The sequence below is a fragment of the Mesoplodon densirostris genome, chromosome 8 (assembly GCF_025265405.1).
Source record: "Mesoplodon densirostris isolate mMesDen1 chromosome 8, mMesDen1 primary haplotype, whole genome shotgun sequence".
NCBI classification, from domain to species: domain Eukaryota; kingdom Metazoa; phylum Chordata; class Mammalia; order Artiodactyla; family Ziphiidae; genus Mesoplodon; species Mesoplodon densirostris.
Window position 1 is genome coordinate 848,968 of NC_082668.1, and position 18,586 is coordinate 867,553.

General features: G+C 43.4%; 1 protein-coding gene across 1 annotated transcript in view; it reads right to left on the bottom strand.

Moving 5' to 3' along the window:
* SNED1 (sushi, nidogen and EGF like domains 1) overlaps positions 1-18,586 on the bottom strand; it is an 87,055-nt gene that overhangs the window by 49,593 nt on the left and 18,876 nt on the right. The window contains exons 2-3 of the mRNA XM_060106418.1: positions 3,709-3,996; positions 299-439 (exon numbers count right to left, since the gene is read on the bottom strand). Of these exons, the coding sequence (XP_059962401.1) occupies positions 299-439; positions 3,709-3,996 (429 nt within the window). The remainder of the gene's footprint in view (positions 1-298; positions 440-3,708; positions 3,997-18,586) is intronic.

Consider the following 18,586-nt stretch of genomic DNA (forward strand, 5'->3'; position numbering starts at 1 on the left):
GGGAGGGGCACTCCCAGGCCCTGGGGGCTCGCACTTGACCGCCCTCCGCACCTGGGATTTTCTGCTGGCCACTGTCCCTCAGGCCACGGGCCAGGCCACCCCAGGCCACAGCGCACACAGAACTCTGTCCCAGTAGGGCTGGCCGTGTGGGTGAGGACAAAGGTGCTTTGGCGCGAGGCTGTTTCTGTGGTTCTGGGCTGGGAGAGGCCTCTGCACAGCACTGGGCGGGGGTGGGGGGGGCATCCACCTGCCTTATCAGCCCGTGACAGTCCCAGCCGTGGGGAGCAGGGGCCCCTACCTGGGCCGCGATGCCCCCCAGACCAGCGGCGTCGCCCCCGCTGCTGGCGTGCGTGCCCGTGGTCCACGTGATGGACTCGTAGTTGAAGATGGTGAAGGAGAGCTTGCCGTCGGTGATGAGCACAGTCTGGAACGTGTTGACCTGCCAAGGAGGGGCCTGAGCGGGGCCTGCGCCCCCGTCTCCACCCAAAGACCCCGCCCTGCCCACACTGCTGTCGCCCACTGGTCCCTCCTCTGTTTCCCCAGCGAGATGGTCAGCCACAGGGAGGCCCCGATGACCTCGGCCTCCATCCTCCGCTGTGTCCCCAGTGCCTGCCTCCCCAGTATTATCTGATGCCTGGTGAGCGAGTGAAGCCCACTGAGGGGCTGTGGAGGCCACAGACGCCAGGACCAGACAGTTTCCTCTGTGGGTCTGGGGGCACAGAGGGTTCGTGACTACCTGGCCAAATCCACAAACTCATCTCATGTGAGATGAACAATAAAGTAAAAGGGGAAAGGGGAAAGATAAAAAGGGAAAAGAAGGAAAGGCAGTTTTTTGGTTTTCACGGAATCCTCCATGAAAATATTAGTGGGCAGTGTATACATAAGAGGTGCTATTTCAGAATGGGCAAAGGGTGAGATTGTTTAAGAAATGATCGTGGGACAAATAGGAAACTCTGAAAAACAATGAAATTGGAGCTTTATATCTCTTATGAAAATAAATCCCGAATCAAGTAAGGTTGTAAATGAGGCTGTCATTGGCCTAGAGGAAAATGTAGGCGCATATGTAGAACGTCTAGGGAAGGACTTTTAAGCCTGACATTTGTTGAAACTGCAGAAACCAAAAAGGAGATTTATACGTTTGACTACAAGAACTTCTGGATATAAAAACGTGTCATGAGATCAAGCTGAATGGCAAAGAGTGAAGTGAAAAGTGTGTTTATAACATACACAGCAGAAAAACTGGTGATGTCTTTAATTCAAGTAGAACTTCCACGGATCAATAAGAAAAGGAACAAAAAGATTACAGAAAAATTGGCAAAGGGTGTGTGTGAACAGAAACATCACGATAGAATACAACTAGCCAATGATTCCCCGTTACTAGAAATCAAAGATGTGTAAAGCTGAAAAAACCAGGGGCATTCCGTTCTTGCCTGTAGAGTTGGCAGGCAGGAAAATAATAGTGCGTTTGGCTGGGGTGCAGGGCTACAGGCACTTCTGAATGTGACTTAGGCAACTATGAGTGGGCACAGTTTTGAGGGGACATCAGACTTCCGCAGGCAGCAATCTCCCTTCTAGCAACTCATGCCAGGGTGATTTCACAAACCACTGGGGGCCATGCAGCGCCCCTCGGGGCACCTCGTGATGGGGGCGGCACGCCCACCGGAGCGCAAGTGCCGCCACGCCAGGCTGGCACGCAGGCGTCGCACATGGGGGAGTCCCACGCTGAAAGACGACAGCAGGGAAACCAAGCGCGCTCCTGCAGGAGGGCGAGCTCAGGTGCCAGGACTCAGAGGACAAGGAGGGCGTGAGGGCTGGAAGGCCCGAGCAGTGGGAAGGTCTGAGGAGGGCAGGACCATGGTTGGTCAGCAAGGCCAGTGGAGGGGCTTTGCGAGCTGTGAGGCCCAGACTTCTGAGGAGGACGAGGACATGCCCGAAGCTTAACCATCACTTTCTGTTGATCGACCTGCCCCTGCAGGTGCCCCCAGGGGAGGGCTTCCCCATCTCCCAGCTCCCAGACTGGTTTCCACCCCAAACTCAGAATCCCGGTTCCCTGTCTCACAAGATAATCATTTTGGAACTGACATCTCCGGGTTTGAAAAGAGAATGTTAAGGTTTCCTCTCTCTGCTCAGGAGGGGCCCTGGGCGCCTCCTTCTTCCCAGGTGGAGAGGTAATAGGCAAAATGACTCTGCAGAGGTGAAATTATAACATAAAAAATGATGTAGAAGAACATATAGGAATGAGGAAGGTGCCCAAAATACTGTTGAGTGAAAGAAACACTCACAAAACAGCACGTTCCAGGTGGTTCTATTTATTTTTTAACGTGTGGGTTGATTCACAATAGGACATGTTGAACGGGAGTTATCTCCTGCTGGTGGGGCTGTAGATTCTTTTTCTCTACTTTTTGTTAAAAAGACATTTTCTCTTACAAATTGGCGATAAGAAAAAACAAAACATACAAAATGTTAGTGGGCTATGTGTGAACAAAAGTTCAGTCGTGAAATTTCTTTGTAGTAATGTTTACAGAAAAAGCCCATCTTTCCTGATTTGCTGTCATACTCCTGTTAAAACCCCCAGCAGTGACGGTTACTCTCGCGAGGTACCTGACAACCAGCTTGCTTCTCTTTTGCCTCTTGGAGGCTGGAGGGTTCGTAAGCATCACCACCTGCACGTCCCTCCCCGCCCCGTCCCCACCTGAGCCGCCGCGGCTGGGGACTCTGGGCTCTGCTCAGCACATCCAGGACCGAGCCCGTTTGCCACCTGTCCCCACCCCTCCCACCTCGTGCCTGCGATGGGAGACCAGGCACCGCCCGCGAGGCTTCTCTCTCCTCCTCAGCCCAGCGTGGTCACACCCACCCTAACTGCTGTGCTGAGCGCTCCAGTCCCGCCAGCTCCAAAATTCCCCCATGTGGCCGAGCCGGGCCCCCAGGCTTGCACAGCATCAGGGAGGGCCCACGTCCTGCTGGCGTGGCGTCCCGGTTACGTGGTCGCTGGTGTCCCCCCTGCTAGAGTGTGTCCCACGGGAGAGTCATGTCCTGTGCTCTCTGCCTGGGGCCGCCTCCCCAGAGCCCAGAACACTGCCTGCCCCAGACGTGCCCCTAAAGGAACGTGTATTAAATGTGTGGGCATACCGTCCTGAAAGGCCGCCCGCTCCCCAGTGCTTTTCTCTAGAGAGCCGCCCTCTGTCCCATGCAGTTGTGACCCAGCACCCATCACGGGCCTGGCCGCGGGAGGTGCCGGTCACGCATCTGTTGCCGGTGGGGCTATGCCGCCCTCACTGGGGATCCGCCCACCACACTGACCACGCTGGGTAAAGTGGTCAGTTATTCTGGACTTAGCGCTGTGGCCGTTTGGCGTCATCAAGGAATAATGTATTAAACGGAATAAACTTCCCATTTAACCCTTTGAGTACTGAACCGTTCCGAATGGAACCCTTCTAACACAGACCATCTGCGTCCCCCGAGTGACTGAAGGACTGTGTTGGGGCACCTGGCGTTTCCCTGGATGCGGGTGGTTTCCAGGAGGCCCAGGCTCCATCCCCCCTCCAGCCTGGCCCTGTGACCTTGGGCAGGTGGCTTCGCCCCTGAGTCCAGCTGTCCCCCCTGGGCACGAAGCCCAGGGATTATGTCTGGCCCACTCAGCAAGGCAGGGGGCCCTGGAGGGAGCCCCTGGGCCCCAGGTGGATGTCCTCCCTTCCCCAGAACACTCACGGGGGAAGAGGAGCTGCCTCCGAAGAAGGTCACGCGGTACCAGGTGGCTATGAACACCCAGGTGGCGGAGAAGCCTGGGAGCTCGGGGAAGTAGCGCCTGACATCCTCTGTGGCCCTGCGCAGCGTGGCTGCGTCGGTGGCCTCCCGGTAGTACACGTCGCCTGCACGCCGGTTGTCCACGTCCGCCCAGAAGGCCGCCACCACGCAGCGGTCCTTGGCGATGGGAAAGGCCACTGGGGTGAACTGAGAAACCTCCTTCAGGAAGGAGATGATCCCGTTGTTGTTCACCTGTCGGGGCAGAAAGCCAGAGAGGGGCCAGCTGGGGGCCTCCCCAGCCTCACCCCCCTGGGCACCCTCTGAGGCTGAGCCAGCCTTGGGCAGGGTATTTTCAGGATGGCCTGGCAGTTCCTGGTCCCTGATTTGGGATCCTTGGGCCTGCTCCAACCCCTCCCGGACAGGCCGTGGCTCAGGGCACAGGCTCTGACCTGTTTGCTATACACGGTGCCCTGCAGAGTGCCTGGCCCAGGGCTGCCAGCGTAGGGTGGGGATCCCCCAGTGTGGGCCCTGGCTTTGGGTGGTAGGGGGCTCAGACCTGCCCAGTGGCCCCAGCTCCTTGGTCCGACTCCCATCAGGGGCCGCAAGAGGGCAGGGCAGTCCCAGCCTCTGAGCCAGGTCTGGAAGGGTGAGCAGGAGGCATGCTTGCCGAGCAGGGGTGGGGATGGGCTGGGACCACTGTGGACAGGGGAGGCTGGGAGGGCCTCGATGGCCAGGTGAGGCACCTGTGCTCAGGACTCCAGGTAGTGGAGCCCCAGAAGGCCCCTGAGCACAGGAGGTGGAGCGGCATCTTTGTGGTCAGACACAACTGGTTCTAGCATTGATCCTGCCACTCTCTAGCTATGCAGCCACTAGGCAAGTTAGGCTTTGCCTCTCTGTGCTCTGGCTTTTCACCTGTAGGATGGGGCAGACACTCATTCTGGCCTCACGGGGTGCTGGGCAGGGTTGAGTGGACTAATGACCACAGAGTCGGCTCTAGACCATCACGATTTATCCTGGGAAGACTGTGGTCAGACCGTGCTTTTAGAAATGACCCTTCGGGTGAGGGCAGGCTCTGTAATCTACACCAACCAAAAAGGCAGATAAATACACCTCTCTTCTTCTTTTTTCATAAGATTATTTATTTATTCATTTATTTAATTTTTGGCTGCATTGGGTCTTCGCTGCTGCGTGCGGGTTTTCTCTAGTTGCTGAGAGCAGGGGCTACTCTTTGTTGCGGTGTGCAGGCTTCTCATTGCAGTTGCTTCTCTTGTTGCGGAGCACGGGCTCTAGACATGCGGGCTTCAGTAGTTGTGACACATGGGCTTCAGTAGTTGTGGCTCATAGGCTCTAGAGCGCAGGCTCAGTAGTTGTGGCACAAGGGCTTAGTTGCTCTGCGGCACGTGGGATCTTCCTGGACCAGGGCTCGAACCCGTGTCCCATGCATTGGCAGGTGGATTCTTAACCACTGCGCCACCAGGGAAGCCCAATACACCTCTCTTCTTAAAGGCACCAAAGAGTGAACAAGGGAGCATATTTCAATTCCAAATCTTGGACAAGAAGAGACTGGAGGTGAGCCCAGTACTCAAAGCTCCTTTCCCCCTGAGTGAGTGCATCTGCAGATGTAGAAGCAACAGCTGTACGACAGACCTGTAATTTTTGTAGCCTCATGGAGGTAAACAGATAAATGCCAAAACTCGGGGCTAGCTCAAGGCGAGGAACCTGATAACCCCCACATTAAGCTGGGACCTCTAAGGCCCCCCTCATAATCAGGGTGAACCCAAAGTAAGTGGTCCTTATGCAGATGTACACTCCACCTTCCCTTCACCTGGGCCATCCAGGCACTTTGAGCCTGGAACTTAGATTAAGGTGGTTCCTGACAGGGAGCACCCTTAGGTTCCAGGCGGGAGTAAAGAAAAACCCTCCCTGGAGCAAGATGTACCATCTTAGGCCTCAAGTTATTCCTGTAAACATTTGTTCAAATACAAATTCCAGGACACAGTCAAAGATAACCAGGCACACAAGGAAGCGAGACACTGCTAACAGGAATAAGCAGAAATAAGAGAAACATCAGATATTGGAATTATCAGACACAGACTATAAAATAACTAAGTTTACTATGTTCAAAGAAATAAAATGCAAGCTTTAAAATTTCATCAAGAGAATGGCCAAAATAATCTTGAAAAAGAAAAACAAAACTGGAGGACTTATACTTTCTGATTTCAAATCTTATCACAAAGCTACAGTAATCAAAACAGTGTGGCACCGGCACAAAGACAGACAGGTAGATCAATGCAATAGAACAGAGAGCCCAGAAAGAAACCCTTGCATATATGGTCAGATGATTTTTAACAAGGGTGCTAAGACCATTCAATGGAGAAAGGACAGTCTTTTCAACAAATGGTGTTGGGAAAACTGGATATCCACATGTGAAAGAATAAAGTCAGACCCTTACCTAACACCATTTACAAAAATTAACTGAAATGGATCAAGGGCCTAAATATAAGAGCTAAAAACATAAAACTCATAGGAAAACATAGGGCAAAAGCTTCACAACACTGGCTTTGGCAATGACACCAAAGGCACAGGCAACAAAAGAAAATATAGACAAGCTGGAGTTCATGCAAATGAAAACCTTTTGTGCATCAAAAGACACCTTCAGGGCTTCCCCGGTGGCGCAGTGGTTGAGAGTCCGCCTGCCGATGCAGGGGACACGGGTTCGTGCCCCGGTCCAGGAAGATCCCACGTGCCACGGAGCAGCTGGGCCCGTGAGCCATGGCCGCTGGGCCTGCGCATCCAGAGCCTGTGCTCCGCAACGGGACAGGCCACAGCAGTGAGAGGCCCGCGTACCGCAAAAAAAAAAAAAAAAAAAAAAAAAAGACACCTTCAGCAGAGTAAAAAGGTCATCCACACATGGGAGAAAATATTTGCAAATCATATATTTAATACAGGATTAGTAGCCAGAATATATAGTAAACTCCTACAACTCAACAACAACAAAAAGCCAAACAATCTGATTAAAAAAATGGGAAAAGGACTCGAATAAACATTTTTCCAAAGAAGACATACAAATGACCAAGCCCATGAAAATATACTCAATGCCACTAATCATTAGAAATGCAAATCAAAGCCACAGTGAGCCACCATGTTACACCCATTAGGATGGCTACTATTTTTTTAAAAAGCCAGAAAATTACAAGCATTGGTGAGGATGTAGAAAAACTGGAACCCATGGGCACTGTTGGTGGGAATGTAAAATGGTGCAGCCACTGTGGAAAACAGTAGGCAGGCAGTTTCTCAAAAAATCTACAAATAGAATTACCACATGATCCAGTAATTCTACTTCTGGGTATATATCTGTACTATACTAGTCTGATAGAGCTGCCATAACAAAATGCCACAGACTAAGTGGCTTAAACAACAGAAATGTATTTACCCACAGTTCTGGAGGCTAGAAGTCCAATATCAAGGAGCCACTAGGGTTGGTTTCTAGTGAGGCCTCTCTTCCTGGTGTGTAGATGGCTGCCTTCTTGCTCTGTCCTCACAAGGCCTTTCCTCTGTGTGCACACGAGGAAGGAGAGAGCTTTCTGGTGTCTCTTCATCTTCTTATTGGATTAGGGCCCCACCCCTATGACCTCATTTAACCTCAGTTACCTCCCTAAAGATCCTATCTCCAAATACAATCACATTTGGGGTTAGAACTTCAGCATATAAATTTTGAGGGGACACAATTTAATCCACAACAATACCAAAAAAATTAAAAGCAGGGTCTTGAAAAGATATTTGTATACCCATGTTAATAGCAGCATTATTCACAACAGCTGAAAGGTGGAAACAACCAAAGTTCCATCACGGCATGAATGAATAAGCAAAATGTGATATATGTATATAATGGAATATTATTTAAAAAGGAAGGAAATTCTGACACATGCTACAACATGGATGAACCTTGAAGACGTTATGCAAAGTGAAATAGCCAGTCACAGAGGGACACATGCTGTGTGATTTCACTTATATGAGGTACCTGGAGTAGTCAAAAATCATAAAGACAGAAAGTAGAATAGTGGTTGCCAAGGGGAAGGGGAATGGGGGAAGTAGTGTTTAATGGATATAGACTTTCAGTTTTGCAAGATGAAAAGAGTCCTGGAGATGGATGGTGGTGATGGCTACACAACATGAATGTCCTTAATGACACTGAACTTACACGTAAACATGGTTAAGATGGTCAATTTTATATTATGTATATTTTCCACAATACAAAATTTTATTAAAAAATCATCAGGATTGGAAATTATTTTTTTAAATCCATTTAAAAGAACTAAGCAGAAATTCTAGCACTAAAACCAAATAACAGAAATTAAGAGAATTTCTGTTTAATTAGACATTTAAGAGCAGGTTTGATGGAACTAAAAGTGTGAGTGAACTGGAACTAGAAGACAGGTCAGAAGGAATGATCTGCAATTTAGAACAGAGACAAAAAGGTGGAAAATGAAGAAAAGATCAGGAATATGGGAAGCAGTAAGATGGCCAAATGTATGATATGGAGCAACAGAAGGCAAAGAGATACAAATGCAATAGTTGGGAAATTTCCAGAACTGATGAAAGACATCAGATTGTATATTCAATAATCCCAGTGATTCCCTATCTGGAAAAAACAAAAACAAAGCTATAGAAAACAAATGCTGGAAATGAAGAAAGTCAATGACAAGGAGACAATCTTAAAAGGAGAAAACAGATAAATTACCATTAAGGGCATTACAGGTAAACTGACAGCCGACTTCTCATAAGCAACAATGGGAGCCAGAAAACAGTGGAATTATATATTCAATATGCTGACAGATATATAAAATGCCAACATAAAGTTTTATACTGAGATAGAATATCCATTACTGCTGAAGGCCAAATAGAGATAATCCATACAAATAATACATACATACATACCTAAACAAATAAATAAATAGCAGACCCCTACTAAAAGAAATTTTAATGGGAATGGGACTGGTGTGGTCTTCTAGCTGACCCACACTAAAAGAAATTCAAGTAAAAGGAAATTTAAAGTCAGAGATGCCAAAAGGATAAAAGGACAAAGAAGTTGTTATGAGGCCACCATCACCCTGATACCAAAACCAGACAAAGATACCACATAAAAAGAAAATTACAGACCAACATCACTGATGAATATAGATGCAAAAATCCTCAACAAAATACTAGCAAACAGAATCCAACAACACATTAAAAGGATCATACACCATGATCAAGTGGGATTTATCCCAGAGATGCAAGGATTCTTCAATATATGCAAATCAATCAATGTGATACACCATATTAACAAATTGAAGAAGAAAAACCATATGATCATCTCAATAGATGCAGAAAAAGCTTCTGACAAAATTCAACACCCATTTATGATAAAAAACTCTCCAGAAAGTGGGCATAGAGGGAACCTACTTCAACATAATAAAGGCCATATACGACAAACCCACAGCAAACATCATTCTCAATGGTGAAAAACTGAAAGCATTTCCTCTAAGATCAGGAAGAAGACAAGGATGTCCACTCTCACCACTATTATTCAACATAGTTTTGGAAGTCCTAGCCACGGCAATCAGAGAAGAAAAAGAAATAAAAGGAATACAAATTGGAAATGAAGAAGTAAAACTGTCACTGTTTGCAGATGACATGATACTATACATAGAGAATCCTAACAATGCCACCAGAAAACTACTAGAGCTAATCAGTGAATTTGGTAAAGTTGCAGGGTACAAAATTAATGCACAGAAATCTCTTGCATTCTTATACACGAATGATCAAAAATCTGAAAGAGAAATTAAGGAAACACTCCCATTTACCACTGCAACAAAAAGAATAAAATACCTAGGAATAAACCTACCTAGGGAGACAAAAGACCTGTATGCAGAAAACTGTAAGACACTGATGAAAGAAATTAAAGATGATACCAACAGATGGAGAGATATACCATGTTCTTGGATTGGAAGAATCAATATTGTGAAAATGACTATACTACCCAAAGCAATTTACAGATTCAATGCAATCCCTATCAAATTACCAATGGCATTTTTTATAGAACTAGAACAAAAAATCTTAAAATTTGTGTGGAGACACAAAAGACCCCGAATAGCCAAAGCAGTCTTGAGGAAAAAAAACGGACCTGAAGGAATCAGACTCCCTGACTTCAGACTATACTACAAAGCTACAGTAATCAAGACAATATGGTACTGGCACAAAAACAGAAACATAGATCAATGGAACAGGATAGAAAGCCCAGAGATAAACCCACGCACCTATGGTTAACTAATCTATGACAAAGGAGGCAAGGATATACAATGGAGAAAAGACAGTCTCTTCAATAAGTGGTGCTGGGAAAACTGGACAGCTACATGTAAAAGAATGAAATTAGAACACTCCCTAACACCATACACAAAAATAAACTCAAAATGGAGTAGACACCTAAATATAAGACCGGGCACTATAAAACTCTTAGAGGAGGGCTCCCCTGGTGGCACAGTGGTTGAGAGTCTGCCTGCCAATGCAGGGGACACAGGTTTGTGCCCTGGTCCGGGGGGATCCCACATGCCGCAGAGCGGCTGGGCCCGTGAGCCATGGCCGCTGAGCCTGTGCGTCCGGAGCCTGTGCTCCGCAATGGGAGAGGCCACAACAGTGAGAGGCCCGTGTACCACATTAAAAAAAAAAAAAAAAAAAAAAACTCTGAGAGGAAAACATAGGAAGAACACTCTTTGACATAAATCACAGCAAGATATTTTTTGATCTACCTCCTAGAGTAATGGAAATAAAAACAAAAATAAACAAATGGGACCTAATGAAACTTCAAAGCTTTTGCACAGCAAAGGAAACCATAAACAAGATGAAAAGACAACCCTCAGAATGGGAGAAAATATTTGCAAATAAATCATTGGCGAAAGGATTAATCTCCAAAATATACAAACAGCTCATGCAGCTCAATATTAAAAAAACAAATACCCCAATCCAAAAATGGGCAGAAGACCTAAATAGACATTTCTCCAAAAAGCACAAGAAGCACATGAAAAGCTGCTCAACATCACTAATTATTAGAGAAATGCAAATGAAAACTACAATGAGGTATCACCTCACACCAGTTAGAATGGGCATCATCAGAAAATCTACAAACAACAAATGCTGGAGAGGGCGTGGAGAAAAGGGAACCCTCTTGCACTGTTGGTGGGAATGTAAATTGATACAGCCACTATGGAGAACAGTATGGAGGTTCCTTAAAAAACTAAATATAGAACTACCATATGACCCAGCAATCCCACTAATGGGCATATACCCAGAGAAAACCATAATTCAAAAAGACACATGCACCCCAATGTTCATTGCAGCACTATTTACAATTGCCAGGTCAGGGAAGCAACCTAAATGCCCATCGACAGATGAATGGATAAAGAAGATGTGGTCCATATATACAATGGAATATTACTCAACCATAAAAAGGAATGAAATTGGGTCATTTGTAGAGACATGTATGCATCTAGAGACTGTCATACAGACTGTAGTAAGTCAGAGAAAAACAAATATCATATATTAACACATATATGTGGAACCTAGAAAATGGTACAGATGATCCAGTTTGCAGGGCAGAAATTGAGACACAGATGTAGAGAACAAACGTACGGACACCAAGGGGGTAAGCGGCGGTGGGTAGGGGTGGTGGTGTGATGAAGTGGGAGATTGGGATTGACATGTATACACTGATGGGTATAAAATGGATGACTAATAAGAAAATAAATAAATAAACATTTTTTTTAAAAGGAAGGAGAAAGAAGTTGTTATGGGCTGAATGTTTGTTCCCCCTCCCCTCAATACATTGAAACCTACTCCTCAGTGTGATGGTATTTGGAAGTGGAGCCTTTGGGAGGTGATTAGCTCATGAGGGTGGAGCCCTCATGAATGAGTTTAGTGACCTTAAAAATGAGACTGCAGGGAGCTCTCTTGCTTCTTCTGACATGTGAGAACACAGCGAGAAGATGGCCATCTATGAATCAGGGAGTGGTTCTTCACCATACTCTAGATCTGCTGACCCCTTGGTCTTGGACTTCCCAGGCTTCAGAACTGTGAGAAGTAAACATCTTTTTTTGTTGTTGTTGTTTAAACCACCTGGTCTATTGCATTTTTGTTATAGCAACCCAAGCAGACTAAAGCAGAAGGTTTGAGAATAAATCTAAATGAACATTGACCACATAAATAATGCTTTGTGGAATTGTGCTTAAAAATATATAGAATTAAAATCCATGACAATAATAGCCTGTAAGTTGGGAGAGTATAAATCATGTTAATGTGATTCAAGGTCACTGTATTTTCCAAGAGAAGGACAATGGCATTAATAAACTTATTAGTGAACACTGATAATTAAAAGCACATATTGTATTGTCTAGGATAATCACTGAAAGAATAGAAATAGTGTAGATAGTCCTAACTGATGGGGGGATAAGATGGGATGATTAAAATATTTGACATAAAAGATGGCAAGAAAGGAGAAAAAAAGGGAACTATAAAGCAGGTGGAACAAATAGCACAAGAAGATAGTAGACTGAAACACAAGTACATCAATAATTCATTAAATGGATATGATGTTCCAGTTAAAATATATACTATAAATTAATCAATAAATAAAACATTAAAATACTATATATAATACCATTCAAATGCTAAGGAAAGGAAACAGTATAGTTATATTGTTTTCAGGGAAACTAGACCATAAGGTAGTAAGTATTGTTAGAGATAAATAGGGTTATTTCATAATAATAAAGAAAGATATAACAATTTTGTATTTTTATATACCTAATAAGAAAGCCTCAACATATATAGATGAAAAACTGACAAAAGAAAATAGGTCAATTCGTGTGATGAACTGGGAGATTGGGACCGACATATATACACTAATATGTATAAAATGGATAACTAATAAGAACCTGCTGTATAAAAAAATAAATAAAATAAAATTTAAAAAATAGGTCAATTCATAATCATGGTGGGACATTTCAACACATCTTTGCTAGTAAAATATATACGAGGCAGACAAAAATAATCTGTCAGAATATAGAAAATTTGAACAATGTAAATAATAATTGACCTAATATATAACACAAATATAACATTAAAACTTACCATATACTGACCACATAGCGAGTGTCAACAAATTTCAAATGACTGCAAAAAGTATAGAGTTTGTTCTCTGGCCACAGTGCAATTACACTGAAAACCATAACCCCCCAAAGGTAGAAAATTCCTATGCATATGGAAATTAAGAAATATAAATAACTTTGGACCGAAAGATAACAAAAGCATTATGTAGCAACAACATGTGAAGGTATGGTGAAAGCAGAACTTAGAAGCAAATTTATAGCAGTTCCTTTTACCCAAGAAAAAATTACAAGGCAGAATAAAAGGTAGGAGACACAGTTTGAAGAGACACAGCAAATATCAGAACCAGACATGACAGGAGGTTGGAATTATCAGACTGGGAATTTAAAACAACTCTGAGTAATATGCTAAAAGATCTAATGATAAAGAAGACGGCATGCAAGAACAGATGGGCAGTGTAATTAGAGAGATGGAAACCCTATGAAACAACAAAAAGAAATGCTAGATATAAAAAGCACTGTAAAAGAAGTAAAGAATGACTCTGATGGGCTTATTAGTAGACTGGCTACAGCTGAGGAAAGAATCTTTGACCTCGAGGATATTTCAACAGAAACCTTCAAAACTGAAAAGCAAAGAGAATAAAGACTGAAAGAAAAAAAAACACAGAATAAATTATCCAAGGACTGCTGGACAAATATAAAAGGAGCAACATACATGTAGTGAGAATTCCAGAAGGAGAAGAAAGAGAGAAAGGAAGAGAAGAAATATTTGAAACAGTAATAACTGAGAATTTCCTCAAATTAATATTAGACCACAAACCACAGATCTAGGAAGCTCAGAGAATACCAAGAAGGAGAGGTGCTCAAATCCCCTAGGCATATCATTTTCAAATCATGGAAAAATCAAAGATAAAGAAAAAATCTTGAAAGAAGCCAGAGGGAAAAAACACCTTACCTATAGAGGAGCAAAGATAAGAATTATACCTGACTATTCCTCAGAAACAGTGCAAGCAAGAAGAGAGTGGAATGAAATATTTAAAATGTTGAGAGAAAAAACCAACCAAACTAGAATTCTGTACCCTGCAAAATTATCCTCAGTGAAGATAATCCTTAGTGAAGGAGAAATAAGGGCTTTCTCAGACAAACAAAAATTGAGGAAATTTATTGCCAGTAGACATGCTTTTCAAGGTATGTTAAAAGAAGTTCTTTAGAGAGAAGGAAAATGATACGATACAGATGAGAAATCTGGATCTTCATTAAGAAAGGAAGAGCATAAAAGAAGGAATAAAGTAATAAAGGTAAAATAAAACTTTTATTTTTCTTATTCCTAACTGATCTAACAGATAACAGTTTGTCCAAAATAATAATACCAACAATGTTTTCAATCATATTATATATGCATATGTGTGTACACACACATATATATATGATATATATATATGATATATATATTATAAAACTATAAGACATTGATGAAAGAAACTGAAGATGACACAAATGGAAAGATATACTGTGCTTATGGATTGGAAGGATTAATATTGTTAAAATGACTAAACAACCTAAGGGAGTCTACAGACTCAATGCAATCCCTATCAAAATACCAAGGGCATTTTTCCACAGAACTAGATCACATAATTCAAAAATTTGTATGGAAACACATAAGACTGTGAATAGCCAAAACAATCTTGAGAAAGAAGAACAAAGCTAGAGGTATCACACTCCCTGATTTCAAATTATACTACAAAGCTATAGTAATCAAATAGTATGGCACTGGCACAAAAACATACACATAGGTCAATGGAACAGAATGGAGAGACCATAAATAAATTTGCTTACATATGGTCAGTTAATATACAACAGAGGAGCCAAGAATATACTATGGGGGAAAGACAGCTTCTTCAAGAAATGGTGTTAGGAAAACTGGACAGATATATGCAAAAGAATCAAACTGGACTACTTTCTCACACCATATAAAATAATAAACTCAAAATGAACTACAGACTTAAATGGGGGGGGAGGGATAAACTGGGAGATTGGGATTGATATATACATGCTACTATATATAAAATAGATAACTAATAAGGACCTACTGCACAGCACAGGGAACTCTACTCAATACTCTGTAATGACCTATATGGGAAAAGAATCTAAAAAGAGTGGATATATGTATATGTATAGCTGATTCACTTTGCTGTACACCTGAAACTAACACAACATTGTAAATCAACTATACTCCAATAAAAATTATATAAAAAAGACTTAAATATAAGACCTGAGGGACTTCCCTGGTGGCATAATGGTTAAGAATCCGCCTGCCAGGGCTTCCCTGGTGGCGCAGTTGTTGAGAGTCTGCCTGCCGATGCAGGGGACATGGGTTCGTGCCCCGGTCCGGGAAGATCCCACATGCCGTGGAGCAGCTGGGCCTGTGAGCCATGGCCGCTGAGCCTGCGCGTCCGGAGCCTGTGCTCCGCAACGGGAGAGGCCACAACAGTGAGAGGCCCGCATACCGCAAAAAAAGAAAAAAAAAAAAAAAAGAATCCACCTGCCAATGCAGGGGACACGGGTCCGAGCCCTGGTCCGGAAAGATCCCACAAGCCACGGAGCAACTAAGCCCATGTGCCACAACTACTGAGCCTGCACTCTGGAGCTCCTAAGCCACAACTACTGAGCCTGCATGCCACAACTACTGAAGCCCAAGCTCCTAGAGCCCATGCTCCACAACAAGAGAAGCCACCGCAATGAGAATCCCTCGCACTGCAACGAAGAGTAGCCCCTGCTCGCTGCAACTAGAGAAAGCCCACGTGCAGCAATGAAGACCCAACACAGACAAAAAAAAAAAGACCTGAAACCATAAAACTCCTGGAAGAAAACATAGGCAGTGCACTTTTTTTTTTTTTTTTTTGCGGTATGCGGGCCTCTCACTGTTGTGGCCTCCCCCGTTGCGGAGCACAGGCTCCGGACGCGCAGGCTCCGGACGCGCAGGCTCAGCGGCCATGGCTCACGGGCCCAGCCGCTCCGCGGCATATGTGATCCTCCCAGACCGGGGCACGAACCCGTATCCCCTGCATCGGCAGGCGGACTCTCAACCACTTGCGCCACCAGGGAGGCCCGGCAGTGCACTTTTTGACGTCAGTCTTAGAAATTTTTTTTTTGGATCTGTCTTCTCAGGCAAGGGAAACAAAAGCAAAAAATAAACAAATGGGACTTAAACTAAAAAGCTTTTGCACAGCAAAAAGAAACTATCAACAGAATGGAAAGGCAGCTTACTAAATGGGAGAAGATATTTGCAAATTATATATCCAACAAGGGGTTAGTATCCTAAATATACAAAGATCTCATACAACTCAACATTAAAAAAACTCAAACAAACAAAAAAGATTAAAAATGGGCAGAGAGGGCTTCCCTGGCGCAGTGGTTGAGAGTCTGCCTGCCGATGCAGGGGACGTGGGTTCGTGCCCCAGTCCACGAAGATCCCACATGCCGCGGAGCGGCTGGACCCGTGAGCCATGGCTGCTGAGCCTGCGTGTCCGGAGCCTGTGCTCCGCAACGGGAGAGGGCACAGCAGTGAGAGGCCCGCATACTGCAAAAAAAAAAAAAAAAAAAAAGAAAAATGGGCAGAGAACCTGAATAGATTTTTTTCCAAAGAAGACATACAGATGACCAACAGACACATGAAAAGATGTTCAACTTCACATCATCAAAGAAACTCAAATTAAAACCACAATGAGGTATCACCTCACACGCATCAGAATGGCTATTGTCAAAAACACAAATAAAAAATGTTGGTGAGGATGTGGAGAAAAGGGAACCCTTGTGCACTGTTGGTGGGAATGTAAATTGGTGCGGCTACTATGTAGAACAGTATGGAGGTTACTCAAAAAATTAAAAATAGAATTACCAGCAATTCCACTTCTGGATATTTTTCCAAAGAAAACAAAAACACTAATTTGAAAAGATATATACACCCCTATGTTCACAGCTGCAGTATTTACAATAGGCAAGATATGGAAGGAAACTTAGTGTCCATTGATAGATGAATGGATAAAGAAGAAGTGGGATATATATGTATATGTATGTGTGTGTGTGTGTATATATATATACACATATATATATATATATATATATATAAAATGGAATATTACTCAGCCATAAAAAGAATGAAATCTTGCCATCTGTGACAACATGGATGGACCTAGAGGGTATTATGCTAAGTGAAATAAGTTAGAGAAAGACAAATACTGTATGATTTCACTTATATGTGGAATCTAAAAAACAAACAAATGAACAAACATAACAAATCAGAAACAGACTAATAGGGAACAAATAGGTGGTTGCCAGAGGGGAGGAGGGGTGGGACAATGAGTGAAACAGGTGAGGGAGACTAAGAGGAGGTACAAACTTCAGTTGCAAAATAATGCGTCACAGGGATGAAATGTACAGCATGGGGTATATAGTCAATAATGTTGTAATAACTTGGTGTGGTGACAGATGGTAACTAGGTCAATCATAATTCAACTAAAAAAACCCAAAAGCCAGAAAAGAGTGGAAAACAAAAGTAGGAACAAGGAGCAAAGGTAACAAATAGAAAACAGTCGCAAGTATTGTAGATGTTAATCCAACTATATCAGTAATCACTTTGAACATCAATAGTCTAAATGCACCAATGAAAGACAGAGATTGTCAGAGTGGATCAAAAAACAAGACCCACCTATAAGTTGCCTACAAGAAACTCACTTTAAATATAAAGACGCATATAGATGAAAGGTAAATGGATGGGGGAAAATATATCATGCTAACACTAATCAAAAGAAAGCAAGAGTTGCTATATTAATTTCAAACAGAGCCGACGTCAAACCAAGGATAGTTATCAAGGACAAAGAAGGTCATTTCATAATGGTAAAGGGATCAGTTCTCCAAGAAGTCAAGACAATCCTTAATGTGTATACACCCAACACAGCATTGAACTACATGAGGCAACAGCTGACAGAGCTACAAGCAAAAATGGATAAGTCCACCATTGCAGTTGGAGACGTCAATAGTCCTCTACCAGAAATGGACAGATCCAGGAGGCAGAAAATCAAAAAGGACATAACCAAACTCAACAACACCATCTAACAGCTAGATATAATCGAAATACCACCTCACCCAACAACAGCCGAAAACACATTCTTCTCAAGCTCACAAGGAACATTCACCAAGACAGACCACATTCTGGGCCATAGAACACACCTTAAGAAATTAAAAAGCATAGAAATCATATAATATTTTCTCTCAGACCACACTAGAAATCAGCATGGAGTATATAGTCAATAATATTGTAATAACTTGGTGTGGCGACAGACGGTAACTAGGTGACAGACGGTAACTAGGTGACAGATGGTAACTAGGTGACAGATGGTAACCAGCAAAGATAACTGGAAAATCCCCAATTACAGAGTGGTTACACAACACACTTCTAAATAACACATGGGCCAAAGAGGAATATCAAGAGAAATTTAAAAATATTTGAACTAAATGAAAATTAAAGGACAACTTATCCAAAATTGTGGATGCAGTGAAAGCACTACCTAGAGGGAAATTTATAGCACTGAATGCATATATTAGAAAAGAAGAAAAATCTAAAATCAATAATCTAAGTTTCCACCTTAGGAAACTAGTAAAGAAGAGCAGAGTAAATGCAAAGTAAGTGGAATAAAAGAAATAAT